Source organism: Vipera ursinii (assembly GCF_947247035.1).
Source record: "Vipera ursinii genome assembly, chromosome: 1".
Taxonomy (NCBI): Eukaryota; Metazoa; Chordata; class Lepidosauria; order Squamata; family Viperidae; genus Vipera; species Vipera ursinii.
Window position 1 is genome coordinate 74,789,182 of NC_139512.1, and position 19,042 is coordinate 74,808,223.

Consider the following 19,042-nt stretch of genomic DNA (forward strand, 5'->3'; position numbering starts at 1 on the left):
CGGGATATAAATGGAATTTTAAAAAAAAATCCTAAAATGGAAAATATTCTACACAGAAAAGGAACCTTTTTGTGTACTGTTGAAATGTTATTGTATTTTTTACATTTTTAAGCAAAATTCTCATAATCATGATATTCAAGATATGATTGTGTGATTATGTGCTACCAAATTGGTTTTTACTCTTAGCAACCACATCAATTTTCTCCATGATGATCTATCCCTTTAAGCTTTCCAATGATGCACATTTCACCACAGTAACTAAATACATCTACCTTACCACTGGTTGTCCTGATTTCCCTTTTCTCTTCTACTTTTCCCAGTATTATAGAGGTCTCCAGGCAGGTAATCATTGAAGATATAATTGAAGGGACAGAAACTGGTAAGAGAATCTATCTATTTATTTATTTATTTATTTATTACATTTTTATACCGCCCTTCTCCCAAAGGACTCAGGGCGGTGTACAGGGCAATAAATACAAAAAACAGGATACAAAAGTTAAAAGCGAATTAAATAAATAAATGCCCAAAGTTAAAACAATAATTAAGATATATTAAAACCCCAACCCTAACCCATCAGACCAGGTCAGACTGCTCAAATAGATACGTTTTGAGATCGCGCCGGAAGGAGCGAAGGTCGGGGGCCGTCCGGAGCTCAACCGGCAAGCGGTTCCACAGGTCTGGCGCGCCCACAGAGAACGCCCTCCCCCTGGGGGCCACCAATTGACATTCTTTGATCGGAGGCACCCTGAGGAGGCCCTCTCTGTGGGAGCGCACTGGACGGAGGGAAGTTGACGCCGGCCGCAGGTGTTGCCGTAGGTAATCCGGACCCATGCCATGTAGGACTTTGTAAGTCATTACTAACACCTTGAATCTCACCCGGAGGACAACCGGCAGCCAATGCAGCTCGCGGAGCAAAGGTGTAACATGGGAGTATCGGGAAACTCCCAGCACAACTCGCGCGGCTGCATTCTGCACCAGTTGCAGCCTCCAAGTGGACTTCAAGGGCAGCCCCATGTAGAGAGCATTACAGTAGTCTAGACAAGAAGTCACGAGCGCATGAGTGACTGTACGTAAGGCATCCCGGTCTAGATAGGGTCGCAACTGGTGCACCAGGCGAACCTGGGCAAAGGCCCCCCTAGTCACAGCTCCAATGTGCTCTTCTAAGGAGAGCTGTGAATCTAGAAGGACCCCCAAGTTGCGCGCCCTATCTACGGGAGGTAATAGCTCACCCCCCATGGCCAGAGATGGGATAATCAGAATTTCCCGGGATGCCGGCACGAACAGCCACTCAGTCTTGTCAGGGTTGAGTCGAAGCCTGTTCCTTCCCATCTCATGCTTTATTTTGGTTTCCTGCCATAGATCACACAATCCAACTACATTTTCCTTCACATTTCCAATTTTGACAATCACATCTTTCATGCATCCATCTCAAACTGAACTTAATCATAAAAACCATCAACCACCTCTTCTTCTGCATGAGTGGGTACCGCATAAACTTGATTAATTGTGTCATACTAAAAGTTTTTCATGAAATCTAATTAATATTATTCATTCATTGGCTGCACGGTAGTCAATTATATTTCTTGCTGTAGCCTGCCAAATTGGAAACAATGCACTTCCTTGTTTTTCACGTCCTGAGTAGTAAACTTTGTGATCTTCTGACTGAAAATGTCTCAACTCAGTCCATCTCAATTCACTGATGTCTAGTAAGTTACTGTTGTTGATTTGTTTCAGTTTTAATGTGATGAACTTTTCCATGCTCATGCATCTTATGCTACATGTTCCCTCTGTAATTCTGTCTTTACAGCTTTGGATTTTCTTTTCCTGCAATGCAACACCACCACCTAGATGTCCTGAAGGCTTTAATCTAGCAACATCATAAACATCAAAATATTTTCATCTATTCTCAGTAAAATATTGAGTGCTATCCAGACTGCGAGGCCCATCATTTGGCACTGTGCTATCAACCATTTTTATATTTTCTGTTCATGTGATTTTCTTGTAAGACACTCATTTAAAAGAAGAGGGGTTTACCATAGCCTTCTCTTATGCAGTATGAAATTATGCCTTTGCCATTGTCACTGATACAATCTAGCTCCAGCAATTTTTATATCACTGGTGCCTAATATAGATGCTTGCTTATTTTAGCTGGGCAGCCCCTTTATCATTATATTCCCTTGGCATATGCTCCTGTGCATGTATGTATATTTTTATATTTTTTATAATTTTTATATTTCCTCCTTATTTTTTTTAATTTCTAAAATTTTAATTTTAATTACTATTTTTAGATTTTGATATTTTATTGTACACAACCCAGACTCCCTCTTTGAGGGAGATGGGCAGTTCAGAAATGTGAAAAATAAATAAATAAAATATATTGCAATAGTTATAAATAATTGTTTCTCCAAAAACTATTATTATGTTGAATCCTCCTGTCTATAGGAGCCAGACCACATAGGATCTGATTGATGAACATCTATACATGTGTACATGTGAGCACTCACAATCCATTGTCTCGATAGGAATAATTTTCACTTATAAGAGCCAAGAATGCTAGACAAAAGTTAAAACAAAACTGTACTATCATTGCATGGTAAATAAAAAGGAAAATAAAAATTGACGATTGGTAACATACTCCCCCCCAAAAAAAGATTGAAAGACAAAGAGACATACATTTTTCATTTGTTAGGCATTCTCAATTGTAGCATCAGATATTGACAACTGATCTTTTAAACAAGAAATTAAGTGTACAATACGCTATTCAGTGTGCGCCCTGGAAGGGGAAAAATTCATTTCCCACGCAAACTTCATTACATACAGCAGCTTTCCCCACGTTGGTGCCCTCTAGTTATATCACAATTAACTCCCATAATCCTTCTAGTAACACCAGCAGTACTGGTTTATGATTTATAGGAATTGATCTAATATACTGTATCTAGAATGAACGGGGTTAAGGAAAATTTATCTAAATTTTTTCCTCCTTCTTCCTTTCCTCCTCAAACAACTTTCTGCTTTTCTTTCTCTTCTGTTTGTTCACTGCACTGCACACAGTGACTCAAAAAGGCTCCATTGAAATAAGCCAAGTGACTGATTATGAAATTGAAATTGATTATGAAATTGAAATTGAAAATATCTTTGATAGCAATTAAATAGCCTGCTTGAGAATTCATTAAAATCCAATAATGTCTTTTAATTTCTAAGTTAAAGGTAAAGGTAAAGTTTCCCCCGCACATGCGTGCTAGTCGTTTCCAACTCTAGGGGCCGGTGTTCATCTCCGTTTCAAAGCCGAAGAGCCAGCGCTTGTCCGAGGACGTCTCCGTGGTCATGTGGCTGGCATGACTAGACGCCAAAGGCGCACGGAACGCTGTTACCTTCCCACCATAGTGGTCCCTATTTTTCTACTTGCATTTTTACGTGCTTTCGAACTGCTAGGTTGGCAGAAGCTGGGACGAGTAACAGGCGCTCACTCTGTTACACGGCACTCGGGATTTGACCCGCCAAACTGCCAATCTTCTGATTAATTTCTAAGGGGTACCAATAATTATGTCCACACCATTTTCATTTGTTTTCTTATTTGCAAGAATATAAGAATACAGCAAAAGCGAAGTGCCTACTTTTTGGGACTGTGGAGTAAAGAATGGTGGATTCTTTGTGTTAGTTTCACTGTATTGCATGGCAAATTGGAATTCCTTGAGAAAAGGGGAGAGTTATTAATACTTCTGGATGTGTCTGTACTAATAGAGAAAAACGTTCCAGTCATGGAGTTGGTTTACAGTTGTTTTTAAATCAGTTTCTTGGCTAACATACCCTTTACTGCAATGAAATAATTAAAGGATTACCTCACTGAAGCTAATATTTCCTGTGACTGTCTCTTATGACATATCACAGGACATCTGTCATTCTCATTCCATTTCCAAGAAAACTCCAACCCAAATTTTCAGATGGAGTAAAAAAAGGAAACCAATGCTTGAGCTCTACAGAGAAGAAGAAACAGTAGTTAGCTGATGCAAGAAAACCGGACAAACTAACTACAGACACTAGCATGACAAAGTAGCAAGAATGGTGTATTGGAAGATCTGCAAGCAAAACTATCTGCCCACAAGCAAGAACTTGTGGGACCACAAAATAGACAAATAATATAAAATGAAGAAACTAAGCGCTTTGGCACTTTAGAATTCAAACAAACAAGCACCTGCCACAAAACATAGTGAGAGTTAAGAATTATTGATAAGAAAGACAAAAATGTCTGGATAGTGGATGTTACAGTATCAGGAGATAGCAGAAGAGAAGAAAAAGATATATAGAGACCTGCAAACAGAAGTAGAACTGTGATAAAAGAAAGCAAAGATAGTACCAATAGTAATAGGCACCTTGAGTGTAATCCCAAAACCACTTGAACACCACTGGCATTGACAAAATCTCCATCAGTCAATTGCCAAAAGCCGATTTATTTGGAACAACTTACATCCTGTGACAATACCTTTAACACCACCAAACAGCATCCTGTCCCAGGTCCTTGGGAGGGACTCGATAGGCAGATAAAAAAGCCAAATCCAGTCTAAACATCTGGCTGACTGTGCAACCAACCATAATAACAATAATTTCAATCCCCTCCACGGACACCCTCTTGTTGTGGGGGAAGGGCTTGTGATGTTCTGATGAGGTTGAGAACTATACTGGCAATAGTGCATTCTACCAAACAGGTCCCCCATGCCAGATAGTTCTTAATGAAAGAGCTAAACTAAGTGTATCCATCCATCCATGTATCCATTTAATATGATGAGAAAAACAGAAAAGGGTCCTACATTGGATTGGTCATTGAACTCCCTAACATATTCTCAGACTGGTTTTAACTTATGTAATCAAACCATAATACATAAATTTAATTTTTCCTAGTATGAGACAAGATTTATTCTGTAAACATGTCTTTAAAAATTCCATTACTAATCTCTTTTGTATGTTAATTGCAGCCTGTACAAGCTCATAGGCAAAACACAGTCTAGAAAAAGAATATAAAGGATATTTAAAACCAGTGCAAAAATTGGCAGATTTAGTTACTGGTTCAAAAATTCTAGACAAAAAGTTATCACACTTTTGGCTTAAAAATTGAGAAAAAATCGTAAAGACTCACCTCCATTTTTCCCCACTGTCCTAAAGCATCGCCAAAAAGTCCTTAGAAAGGATGTTCTATTATGGGGTGTAGCTTGGACAAAGTTGAACTCTCGGAACAAAATGTGAGTTCCTTGACGCACACTATTAAAGCTATAAAGAAAAAAAATTAAATTAGGGTCAGGTGTAGCTCTAGGAAAGAGAGTAAGGTATCACACACTCTGGAAAACATCTGTGCTTATAAAAATAAATAAATCTCAATACTAACTTGCTGTTGACATTCAGCTGCTTATATATCAACAAACTGGAGATCTTCCAGATTCAGGTAAAGTTGTCATAAAGATTATATGCAGTTAAGAAACAAAGAATTAATTAGGAAATATTATCCTTTTACAAAACAGACTGGATAAGGAACAGCCATTTCTGAAACTACTATTTCTAGTTACAGGGTGATTAACTTACATAAAATACACGTTGTAGATCCCAAGAAATGTTAAGTATACACTTATCATTTTGTTCAACAGAAATGCTTCATGTTTGGCTTAATCTTGGTACATTTACTAATTATGATAATGAGTTGTTAATTGGAAAGTCTTTTATCACATGAGAAAGTTTCTGAGATAGGAAAAGGCAGCAAGGCACCGAGGGTTAGTTTTCAAATGCCAAAATAAACATCAAATATAAATTTCTGTACAAATATGAATATTGCCTATCCACCCATTGTTTTAGGAAAAAACAGTCTAATAACAAAATAGAAATATACAAGCAATACACTAAACAGACCAATTAATTGAATAAGCCTGTTTTTTGCTTTCTAATGAAAGGGTATCAAATACAAAGCTAGTCTGGTTTCCATTGGCAGGAAACTCCCAACATGGGAATAGTGACTGAGATGACGCTCTTCCTTAGATACTCCAACTGTGATGAGATAAACATAGGGGCTTCTTCTAAAGACCTTCAGAAAGATTTAGGTAACATCTTTTCCCACTAACAAATGTTATTAAAATATGCACACTTTTGTGAGCAGTTAACTCATTGCTTCAGATAAATAGAGTGGCTAGAGTGGCTAGACGCGGTGGCTCAGTGGGTTAGGATGCTGAGCTTGTCGATCAGAAGGTCAGCAGTTTGGCGGGTCAAATCCCGAGTGCCGCGTAACAGAGTGAGCGCCTGTTACTCGTCCCAGCTTCTGCCAACCTAGCAGTTCGAAAGCACGTAAAAATGCAAGTAGAAAAATAGGGACCACTACGGTAACAGCGTTCCGTGCGCCTTTGGCGTCTAGTCATGCCAGCCACATGACCACGGAGACGTCCTCGGACAAGCGCTGGCTCTTCGGCTTTGAAACGGAGATGAGCACCGGCCCCTAGAGTTGGAAACGACTAGCACGCATGTGCGGGTGAAACTTTACCTTTACCTTTAGTATGATGTAGGATTAAAAGTGAATGAGCCATGATGGAGGGAGGGAATGAAAAACTGGTTGGTTATTGCAAATACAAGTTACATGTGAGACATATTAGAAATACCTTATTAATTAACAACCATAAAGTGTTAAAATCCCTATTATGTTTGTTGAAAGCATTTGGGCTTTTTGAAATATTTTGATCCCTGTTAGTTCAGCAAACACATGCTCAATAGCACTGTTAAGAATCTTAAAACCCATTCAGATTCATGGTGTAGAATATAATCTAAACAGCCCAACCCCAAAGTTAGGAAACTATAGAAATGAATTCTTGCTATGATCAAAATCTGGTCATTTTGATTCAAAGCTCAACAAACCACAATCTGAATCTTGAAGCATACTGAAGCCCATCCAAACAAGTTGAATTTTATTTCTCAATATACCTTTCTTTGTACAACAACAATACAAGCAAAGGCATGACAAAGTAGCAACAATGGTGCATTGGAATAGCTGCAAGAAATACCATTTGCCTGCAAGCAAGAATTGGTGAGTCCAAAAAATAGACAAAGTAATAAAATTTAGAATTCAAACAGATTGGCACCTGCCACATATTACCTCAGACTTAACAACTGTTCATAAGAAAGGCAAAATAGTCTGGATAGTAACCATGGCAGGACCTGGGGCTCAGCAGAATAGAAGTACTGGAGAAGATAACAAAATACAAAGATCTTTAGAAGTAGATGACTGTGGCACAGCAAGGTTGTACCAATAGTAACAGGTGCCTTGGATGCAATTCCAAAATAACTGGATCATCATCATCGGTCCGGGTCTGGATGGGGAGGAACAGGCTTCAACTCAACCCGAACAAGACTGAATGGCTCTACATACCGGCATCTCAGGAAATTCAGGTTATTCCATCTCTTACTATTGGGGGTGAGTTACTACCCCCCGTAGATAAGGCTCGCAATTTGGGTGTCCTCTTAGATTCACAGCTCTCCTTAGAAGATCATATAGGAGCTGTGACTAGAGGGGCCTTCGCCCAGGTTCGTCTGGTGCGCCAGTTGCGACCCTATCTGGACCTGGATGCCTTGCGTACAGTCACTCATGCACTTGTGACCTCTCGTTTAGACTACTTCAATGCTCTCTACATGGGGCTGCCCTTGAGGACCACTCAGAAGCTTCAGCTGGTACAGAATGCAGCTGCGTGAGTTCTTTTGGGGGTCTCCCGATACTCCCATGTTACACCTCTGCTCCGTGAGCTGCATTGGCTTCCAGTTGCCTTCCGAGTGAAATTCAAGGTGCTGGTGATGACATACAAAGCCCTAGATGGCATGGGTCCAGATTACCTACGGGAGCACCTACTGCCGGCGTCAACTTCCCTCCTTCCTGTACGCTCTCACAGAGAGGGCCTCCTCAGGGTACCACCGGTCAGAGAATGTCGGCTGGTGACCCCCAGGGGGAGAGCATTCTCGGTGGGCGCACCAATCCTTTGGAACCGCTTATCGGCTGAACTACGGATGGCCCCCGACCTTCGCTCCTTCCGGCGTGATCTAAAAACTTATCTATTCGAACAAGCCGGCCTGGCCTGATGGGTTTGGGGTTTTAACATTATTTTAACTAACTTACCACATTGGGCACAATCATTTAACTTTAAATCTTGTATCCTGTATTCTTATTTTTATTGCCCTGTACACCTCCCTGAGTCCTTCGGGAGAAGGGCGGTATATAAATCAAATAAATAAATAAATAAATAAATAAATAAATTTGAACACTATCAGAATTAACAAAATTATCATCAGTCAATTGCAAAAGTTAGCTTTGCTTGAAACAGCTTACTTCTTAGGTTTATAGCTAATTATACAGTACACATCACATGAGTTGAGCTATGACATCTTTTCTCTAGCCTACATGAACTACAACTATCAAAAGGCTACCTATCTCCACAGTAAACCCCAAACAATAAAACAAATGATGTCTGAAGTGGAAATTTCTCTTTTATATAACATGGCAAATGCTTTTTCCTCAACAAAAAACCCCACTTGCAATATTATATAGATTTATTAGATAGATCCATTCTAATTACTACTGGACCTGGATGGGTTCCAGAGGGAGTTGGAAGTTATCCCTAATGGTCTGCTTCATGATCCAGTTGAGTCCTTGGCCATTCTTTTGAATGGGAGGATGACCAAGGTTTTGGATCAGATTAGGCCTAAGTGACTTCTTTTTTCTCTTTCCCCTCCATAATTTACAGAAAAGGTTAGCAAAAAACCAAAGAAATATCTAGAGAGCCGCTGGAGATCAACACAGGACAAACTTAATCAAACATGGTGAGAGCCAGTATTAAGGCCTAGCTTGTGGCAGTAAGGGCAGCAAAGCGTCAATATTTCTCTGTGCTTATTGCAATTCCAGATAGCCATTCAGCAGCATTGTTTAAGGTGACACAAGCCCTCCTGGATAAGAACTTAGAAATTCACCTGGAAGGCCATGCTGAGGAATTTGCACAGCATCTGTTGGACAAAATCTATCAGATTCATTCCAAGCTGGATTCCAGCTTTGATTCAGATTCAATGGAGGTGCCCAGGGGACAGACTTGTCCTGTTATTCAGGAACAGTTTGATCTTGTTGGACTTGTTGAAGTGGACACGGTCCTAATGACTGTCAGCTCAGTCACCTGTTCCTTAAATCCATGCCCCTCCTGCCTAGTTAAGGCTGCCTGGGGAGGGGAGGATGGCATGTGGTTAGATCCTAGTGATGGTATATTCTTTCCTGAGAGAGGATTATTCCATAATTTCTTAAGAGGCAGTAGTTCATCCCTCCTCAAGAGGCCATCATTGGATTTGACCGTCCTGGACAATTTTTGTCTGGTGTCTAATCTCCCTTTTTTAGGGAAGGTTGTGAACAAAGTAATTATGCAGCTGCTTCAGTCAAACCTTGCTGAAGCAAATAAACTGGACCATTTTCAGTCAGGATCCAGGTCTGGGTATGGGACAGAGAAAACATTGGTCATGCTTTTGGATGATCTGTGGTGGCAGCAGGAGAATGGTAGCACATCTGTCCTTACTTTCTTGACCTCTTGGCAGCTCTCATTACCACTGATCATGGTAACTTTCTGGATTGGTTTCATGGATTGAGGGTGGGCAGTACAGTATCGTGTTGGTTTGCTTCCCTTCTGCAATACCAGTCAGTATTGACTAAAAGTCTTGCCCTCAATTCCTACTATGTGGGGTTCTGCAGGGATAAGTGCTCTCTCCGCTTCTATTTAACATCATGAAGCCACTGAGTGAGATCATTCATCAACATGGGGTGAACTGTTGATGAAACTCAGCTATTCCTTTCTGTAGAGGGCATTTAGATCCTAAAAAATTAGCATGTATGTATCCGAATTATCAGCCTAAGTGTTGGTTTATGTTTTTAAAATGTATTTTAAAACTTTTCAATTAAAAAAAAGAAGCATGGGAAACTCTCAAAAATGCGATTATAAAAGCCCAGATCAGCACAATACCACTGAAGAAAAAAATTCAAGAAACTCAAGAAGATACCAGCATGGCTTCACAAAGATCTCTCGGACAAACTGAAAAACAAAAAAGACAAATACAAAAAATGGAAAGAGGGGGAGATAACTAAGGCCGATTATCAGCAGACAGCCAGAACATATAAAGATGAAGTCAGGAAAGCAAAGGCTCAGAACGAACAAAGACTTGCAACAGAAATCATGGATAATAAAAAAAGTTTCTTACAACATATTAACAAGAAAAAAGTCAAGGAAACTGTAGTTCTACTAAAGAGAGAAGATGGCAACAGGGAGAAAACAAAAAGAAACCATAGCCCAACATACAAAAAAAACCACGGTAAAAGACAAATCAGAAACAAAAATTAAACTAAGCAAGAAAATGGTAAGAGAACAGCTATCCGACCTTGACAAATATAAATTACCGGGGCCTGACAGATTACATCCCAGAGTTCTGAAGGAGCTGGTAGATGTTACCTCAGAATCATTACACCATGTCTTTGAAAAATCCTGGAGCACAAGGGAAGTACCTGAGGATTGGAAAAGGGCTGATGTGGTTCCCATCTTCAAGAAAGAGAAAAAAACGAACCCAGGAAACTACAGACCAATCAGTTTAACATCAATACCTGGGAAGATCCTAGAAAAGATAATCAAAAAACAGTTCTGCGAACAACTAGAAGCAAACAAATGTATAACTAGTAGCCAAATCATGACAAACCAATCTTATTTCATTCTTTGACAAAGTGACTAAACTAATAGACCAGCAAAATACTGTGAACATAGTATACTTAGACTTCAGTAAGGCATTTGATAAAGTAGACCACAATCTACTCCTTGGTAAGCTAGAAAAAGATGGAATAGACAACATCACCACCAGATGGATCTGTAGCTGGCTGGCAAACTGAATTCAACGAATAGTCCTCAATGGCACTACATCCACATGGAGAGAAGTAAGCAGTGGGGTACCACAAGGTTCCGTCCTAGGACTAGTACTCTTCAATATCTTCATCAATGACTTAGATGACAGAATTGAAGGGGAACTCATCAAATTGCAGATGACATCAAACTGACAGGAGTAGCAACACCTCAGAAGACCAACTAAGGATCCAAAAAGATCTTGACAAACTTGAACAATGGGCCCTATCCAACAAAATGAGTTTCAGTGTGGAGAAAAGCAAAGTTTTACATTTAGGCAGGAAAAATCAAAGGTACAAGTACAGATTGGGCAAGTAGTGGCTTAAAAACAGTAACTGTGAGAGGGACCTTGGAGTCCTAGTGGATGATCACTTAACCACAAGCCAGCAGTGTGCAGCAGCAGCCCAAAAATCTAATACAATCCTGGGTTGTACAAACAAGACACATAGAATCAAGATCACACAAGGTATTAGTACCGCTTTATAAAACCCTAGTAAGACCACACCTAGAATACTGGACCCAATTTTGGTCAACATATCACAAAAAGATGTTGAGAGTTTGGAAAAAATTCAGAGAAGAGCAACTAAGATGATCAAAGGCCTGGAGACTAAAACATATGAAGAACGGCTGCAAGACTTGGGTTTGGCTAGTCTAAAGAAAAGAAGAAATAGGGGAGACATGTTAGCAGTATTCCAGTATTTGAGGGGCTGCCACAAAGAAGAGGGGGTCACATTATTCACCAAAGCACCAGAGGACAGGACAAGAAACAATGGTTGGAAACTGATCAAAGAGAGAAGCAACCTGGAATTAAGGAGAAACTTCCTGACAGTGAGGACAATTAATCAGTAGAATAGCTTGCCCCAGAAATTGTGGGCTCCATCACTGGAGATTTTTAAAAAGAGGCTAGATGTTACTTGTCTGAGATGGTATAGGTTCTCCTGCTTGAGCAGGGGGCTGGATTAGAAAACCTCCAAGGTCCCTTCCAGATCTATTCTATTCTACTATTGATGCCCTGTCCCAGTTTTTGGAAGCTGTGCAGGTCTGGATGAGGAATAAGTCTTTAGCTGAAATCTGGCAAGACCATCGGGCTGTGGATATTTGAGCCTTCTGGATCTACAGTGAATATAAAATGTCTACATGCCCTTGATAAAATGCCAGATTTTTGAGATGTAAAAAAAAAACCAGACCAAGTTAAATCACTTCAGAATTTTTCCACCATTTATATAACATATAAGCCATACAATTCAATTGAAAAAGAAACTGAAATCTTTTTGGAGTGAAAAATAACAATGTTGCCCAAGCCTGACATTGTGGGCTGAGAGAGAGAGAGAGTGACTGTTCCAAAGTTGCCCAGTTAGCTTTCTTGCCGAAGACAGGATTAGAACTCAAAGACTCCTGGTTTTTACCTCGATACTTAAGCACTAGACCAAACTGGACTTTAGAGCATAGGATGTTTTAAAATTAATTGCTTAACTACAAGTTAATTTCTCTCAGCAGTTTTCAAAACATTTTCTTGATTTGAATTCATATCAAACAAATAATAACAAAGAAAGTATCACTTTTGGACTTGAATCGCCAAGTTCAAGGTGTACAAATTTGTTAAGACATTTTGTAAATATAATATCCACTCTGATTTGGAAGTTGGATGGGTGACATCCAAAGAAGTGATACAAACAACATCTACTTGGAATGCTACTTGGAAGGTTCTTGTGGCTATGGATTGTGAAGAAGCCGACTGAGTCTTCTAGGGCAGGGGTCCCCAACCCCTGGTCCGTGGACCAGTACCGGGCTGTGGCATGCCAGCAACCGGTCCACAGGATGCAAGGAGCACACAAAGCCATGCCCCCTCCAGTCCACGGAAAAACGTCTCTCCACGTAACCAATCCCTGGTGCCCAAAAGGTTGGGGACCTCTGTTCTAGGCAATAAGCATGACAATTTGTGAACATGACCCACCCATTTATCTAGTTAAAAGTGGCATGGGAGGGAACGAGGGGTTCTTTAATTGGGCTGCAGTGAATACCTCATTTGCGAAAGGGAAATGTTCCAGTTTCCTTGAGAGAGGTGCTAGTCTGCTCCTTTTGGTTGATCCTCAAGGGGCCTGCCTTAGAGGACTCCTTTGATTCCACAGATCTGGAGACAGAAGAGAACCCCACTGACTCCCAGCCTACAGTTCAAGAGGCTGTCAGACACTGGTGAATAACTCAGTCCAGATGACCACTGATTCCAATAGCAAGGAGTCAGAGCCTGACCTCAGGAGAGTGTTAAGTGTTAAATTCATGCCGCCGGCTAAAGAGAGCAAAGCAGTAAAGGTCAACACAGTTCAAAAGGAAGGGGCATTAACTTCTCTAATTAAGCATAGCCAGGAACTCTGGCTATAAAGAATGTGTTCCAGATACTTCCTGCCCATTGCCTGTGATCAGACCCTCAGCTAGACCGGCTTCTGTGGAAGTCTCTGGTGTTTGACTGTCTTAAACTATTTTTGGTATTCCTTTTCTCTGAACTTTATTGGCTAGCAGCTTGCAGCATTAGGCATAATTACAAGGCAAAGAAATTTCTCTTAAATTCTTTGCTCTCCAACTAAATAACCACCCCTCCGTCTCTGCTTCAAGTTTTACAACACATCAATAAAAGCTATTAGAGTTGTAATTGCCATGCTTGCTGTCCGCACCAGTCTAAGAAGAAGATTGTAGAGTAAATAATGTGGCAAGTGTCAGCTCTGGAACAAAGAAATTGTGTGGAACCTTGATACCGGTAGCTGGAATTCAAGCTGAATTATAGACCAGAAACTACATTTTGTTTTGTTTTTTGTTTATATACCGCCTTTATTATTTTTTACAAATAACTCAAGGCAGCAAACACATCCAATGCACCTTCCTCCTCCTATTTCTCCCACAACAATAACCTGTGAGTTGGGCTGAGAGAGAATGACTGGCTTAGAGTCAACCAGACAGTTTTCATGCCTAAGGTGGGACTTGAACTCACCGTCTCTTGGTTCTTGGTCAGCACCGTAGCCACTGGACCAAAATGGCTCTCTAAACCTAAATGTTTTTAATACATTAAAATATTGCTTACTAATGTAGCTATACACCAAAGAAATAGCAAATATTTCTCAGTGCATCGGGAACTGCCTTATTAAATATGACTTTAGCGTATGGGTGTGGGTCAGAAAGCAAGCCTTCTTGGTAGAGGCCCCTACATTACAAAATATACTGCCCAGAAATAAGTGTGGCTCTTTTTTTTCCTGACATTTCCAAGGCAATGAAGGCTGTTTATTCTTTGTGAAAAATTATGGACAACCCTCTAGTTTTTTGTTTTCATAATGTTTTAATATTATATTATGATTTTGTATACCATCTAATGTGTTTTAGATTGGAATCGTACATACAATAAATGTTTTTAAATAAACATACAACTGTATTCTGATTTTTTTTCCTCTGCAGCGATTTGCTATTTTTAGGCAAGTGCTGCTGAATAATTATGAATTGAAATACTGTGCTGTCAGTGTTGTACAAATCAGAGGAAGATATCTGTTGTTACATTGTGAGATATGACAAGATAAAGAGACAACCAGAATCAAACTATAAGGCCCCAAGGGCTTAATTCAAAACCCAGCATATTTAATTGAAAATTCACTTCATTTCACCAAGTTTTGGATCACTTGCTAAAAGTATGAAAATAATTTAAGCCCCAAGTGTTATATGGAGAGAAAGAGAAAGATGTTAATTTCATATCTGATGATTGCAAGATTGTTTTTACTATTATACTGCTTTAGTATTATTTAGACAGAATCGGACAACTCACCGTGGCCAACTCGCCGCAGGACAACTCATTGTGGGACAATTCAAGTGCCAGATTACACAATGTGAGATAACTGTACTGTTATCCACCATTGTTTCTTCAACATTACTTTAATTGTCATTCACATTTCATTTTGTACCTACTTTAGCATCTTTTTAAAAAAATGATTCTATTCCACCATTTCTTTGATATTTCTTCTCACTGAAATATTCAAGAAATGGTGGTATAGAAAAAGGATGCTAAAGGAGGGATAAAATGAAATGAAATTGGCCGCGTCGAGTTGTCCTGCATTGAATTGGCTAGGGCAAACCAGCTGAGGCGAGTTGTCCTGGACCCTTAATTTAGATTTTATACCGTGCAGAAGGACTTATTAACAGTCGTTACAATTCTATTAATAAAATGTAAATGTCCACCAATTTGCCTGTTACTATCTGACAACATTTTAACAAAAATTTTCACCATTATAGTAAATAATCACCTGAGCTGAGCATCATGGAAAGTCTCAGCCACCCCAGCCTGCTTCAGAAAGCGTCAGCAAGCATTCATTTGCCTGGCTATCTTCTCTCCCCACTCCATGTAGCTCCACAGATCACTCTAGCATGCAAGCCAGCAAGCATTTGTATGGTTCTCTGCCAGGCCCATGTAGGTTAAAGTAAGTGAAAGAATTAATAAAACCATTACTCTTGTTGATCGCTACCAACCCTGCCAAGAAGAATCACAGGGAAAAGAGATCTTGGAAGTCTTCTAGTCTAACCCCCTGCCAAGTGCAGGAATGCTCATAACCATTCTGGATAAATAGCTGTCCAACCTTTTTTGAAAATCTCCTGTGGTAAGAGCTCCCATGGTTTTAAGGAGGCAGGCCATTCCACTTTTTAATAGTTCTCACAGTCAGGAAATTTCTCCTTATTTCAAGCTTGGAAATAAAGCTACTAAGCAATAGTTCTTGCTTTACTCTTGGGTGCCATTGAGAATAAATCCACACCCTCTCCTCTTCATGTATTGAAAGATAACTCTCGTGTTTCCCCTTAGCCTTCTTTTCTTAGGACAAATATACCAAGTTCCTTTAATTCTTCTTCATAGAATTTAGCCCCCAAATCCTTACCATCTTTGTTGATCTCTGTTGATGAAGATTTTCAAAAGCAAACTGTAGGTATTCTGGAAAACATTGTTGTTCCAGGAAGTTGTTGACAACTTCCTCCTTTTGAGGGTGGAGGATATCAATTATCTTTGAGTTTATAAAAATCATAGGAATTAGAGAAACTTTAGAGTTCATCCATCCTAACCAACAACACAGAGTTCCAGTACAGAATCTCTGACAGATGACCAATACACCTTTGTTTGAAAATCTCTAAGGACATGACTACTGTGGTGGTTTAGATGCCAGTTATGATTATAGCCTTTTAGAAAGTCCAGCAAGGTATGGGTGGAACATCTTTAAAGTGGTTCTGTTCATATCTGAGTAACAGTCATCATAAGGTGTTACTTGGTAAATTCTATTCAAACACCCATGCAAGCCCACTCCTCCACCAGCAGTTCACTCCCAATGACCCTGACCTGATGAAACCTCCCTATCACAAGACTCATCACAACACTCACTGATTACTCATAACTGACCCACCACAAGATCCATCACAATACCCGATCACTCGACATACCCACACCTGAAGCCTTTACAAACAGAACACTGACACTGATGTCCCCTAAATTCTCCCGAAGATGTTACTTAGCCAGGTAATGAAACATTCAGAAACTAACTCACAAGCTCAGAGAATGAACCTTCACCCTCATCCTACACCCGAGCTACAGATATTTGCCACTATTGCAAACATAGTATTTACTCTGTGGTATATTATGAAAAATTCTGTTTTATCCTCCCTATTTAACATCTACTAGAAACTGCTGAATAAGGTCATCCCAAGGTTTAGACTAAAATGTGGTCAGCATGCTGCTGACACTTAGCTCTATCTCTGTTTTTCATCAAATTCAGGTGAGATGGTAAAACAGCTGAATCAGAGCCTGGTTGCAGTAATAAATTGGATGAGTGCCAGCAAAATGAATTTCAGTCCAAACAAGACAGACATGCACTGTTTATCTCCACCAAGGACTGAAACTGAACCTGCTCTAGATAGGAATGCAATGGATCAGATTCATTGTTTGGGTGTGATTATGAATCTTAATAGAATAGAACAGAACAGAACAGAACAGAACAGAACAGAACAGAATAGTTGGAAGAGACCTTGGAGGTCTTCTAGTCCAATCCCCTACTCAGGCAGGAAATCCTGGCCTATAGCATTTCAGACAAGTGGCTGTCCAGTCTCTTCTTAAAAACTTCTAGTGTTGGAGCATTCACAACTTCTGGAGGCAGGTTGTTCCACTGATTAATTGTTTTGTCAGGAAATTTCTTCTTAGTTCTAGGTTGCGTCTCTCCTTGATTAGTTTCCATCTGTTGCTTCTTGTCCTGCCTTCAGGCGCTTTGGAGAATAGCATGAGTCCTTCTTCTTTGTGGCAACCCCTGAAATATTGGAACACTTCTATCATGTCACCACTTGTCCTTCTCTTCATTAAACTAGGCTAGACATAACCAATTCCAGCAACCGTTCCTTATATATTTTAGCCTCCAGTCCCTGATCATCTTTGTTGCTCTTCTCTGCATTCTTTCTAGAGTTTCAACATATTTTTTACATCGTGGTGACCAAAACTGGATGCAGTATTCCAAGTGTGACCTTACCAAGGTGGTAAGTGGTATTAACACTTCTATCCCTCTGTTAATGCCGCCAAGCACTGTGTTGGTTTTTATGACAGCTGCAGCATATTGCTAGCTCATATGTCCACTAGGACTCCAAGATTCCTCTCACAGTTACTACTATTGAGAGAGGTAGCACCTATACTGTACCTATGCATTTGATTTTTCTTGCCTAAATGTAGAACCCTACTTTTTTCATCATTGAATTTCATTTTGTTAGATAGTGCCCACTGTTCAAATATGTCAAGATTCTTCTGTATCCTAAGCCTATCTCATGGAATGAGTTATTCCTGACAACTTGGTGACATCTGCAAATTTGATGATTTCCCCATCTATCCCTTCATCCAAATCATTGATGAAGATGTTGAAGAGTACTGGGTCTAAAACAGAGCCTTGGAGTATCCCACTGCACACTTCCCTCCAGGTAGTAGGCATAAGTGGCCTCTTTGGTATGAAGCACCTATACCAGTTTTTACTGGTGCTCCAGTTTAGATACAGATAGCTCTGCAAAGGTAATAGATGTCCCAGAAACTTCTCATTTAGAGTACCATAATGTGTTAAACAGGGAACTACCCTTGTAGATGTTCCACAAACATCACTTAGCACAAAATGCAACGGTAAGAGTACTAACTGGAAATGGGTGATACGTATGAATCCATTATACCAGTTCTTTATCATTTTCGCTACATTGGTGTGTTTTCTGGTCCCAAATCAAAGTGTTGGTCTTAACTGATAAAAACCATCATGGTCTGAGACCACAGAATCTTAAGGAATGTACTTTCACTTATGTTTGTTTTTATAACCTAAAATATATAAAAAGACTACTTCAGGTGTCCTTCCAAGCTGAGTTGCAGTGGATGGCTAGTCCAGGAATAGACCCTTTTCAGTGGCTGCTCCCCACTTCAATTAAATCTAGGGAAATTCTTCTCTCCAGTAAAGTATAAGTAGTGCTATCTTTATTATTTTTCAGCACCAGCAAAGGAACAAATTCTGCAACCTGCATGCTGGACTTGCAGTCAATTTTTTTACATCTATTTAACAAAGTTATCAAACAATTTGACCAATTTTAGGGCTTAGTTTCAATGTGGCTATTACATCAGTCCCATAACAATAATAATTGAAGGAATAATTTTATAAAGGACTCATTACATTCTTTTAACAATATACCGGTATATATATATCCAGTGTTTTCTACATTTTTTTATTAAAGAGTTTTACAAAAACAAATACAAATACAAAAACAAAGTTTTACAATATATCCCCAAATCCCCTCCCACCCCCCCACCCCAAACCCGCCCACTTCCCCCCCCATTTTTTTTTATACTATTCTATTGGAAACTCATCCAAACCAGGGGCCTTCCTGGTTTACACATTATGAATTGAATATAATGTTTTTTGTAAAGTTAAAAATGAAATTAAGCTTGAGCAATGTTTTGAAAATGTATTGCCATGTAGCATATATAGGTCTGCCCTATATAAAGTTTTAAAGTATCCCAATCAGTTCTCAAACTTTTTGAATATTTGAGGGGAAAAAAGTTGTTTTTTTTTGTTATCCAACTGTGAATCTCTTAC

General features: G+C 39.6%; 1 protein-coding gene across 1 annotated transcript in view; it reads right to left on the bottom strand.

Annotated features, from left to right (window-relative positions):
- Window positions 1-19,042, bottom strand: part of CSTPP1 (centriolar satellite-associated tubulin polyglutamylase complex regulator 1) — a 163,190-nt gene that overhangs the window by 85,588 nt on the left and 58,560 nt on the right. Inside the window, exon 3 of the mRNA XM_083348805.1 lies at window positions 5,132-5,262. Within this exon, the coding sequence (XP_083204931.1) occupies window positions 5,132-5,262 (131 nt within the window). The remainder of the gene's footprint in view (window positions 1-5,131; window positions 5,263-19,042) is intronic.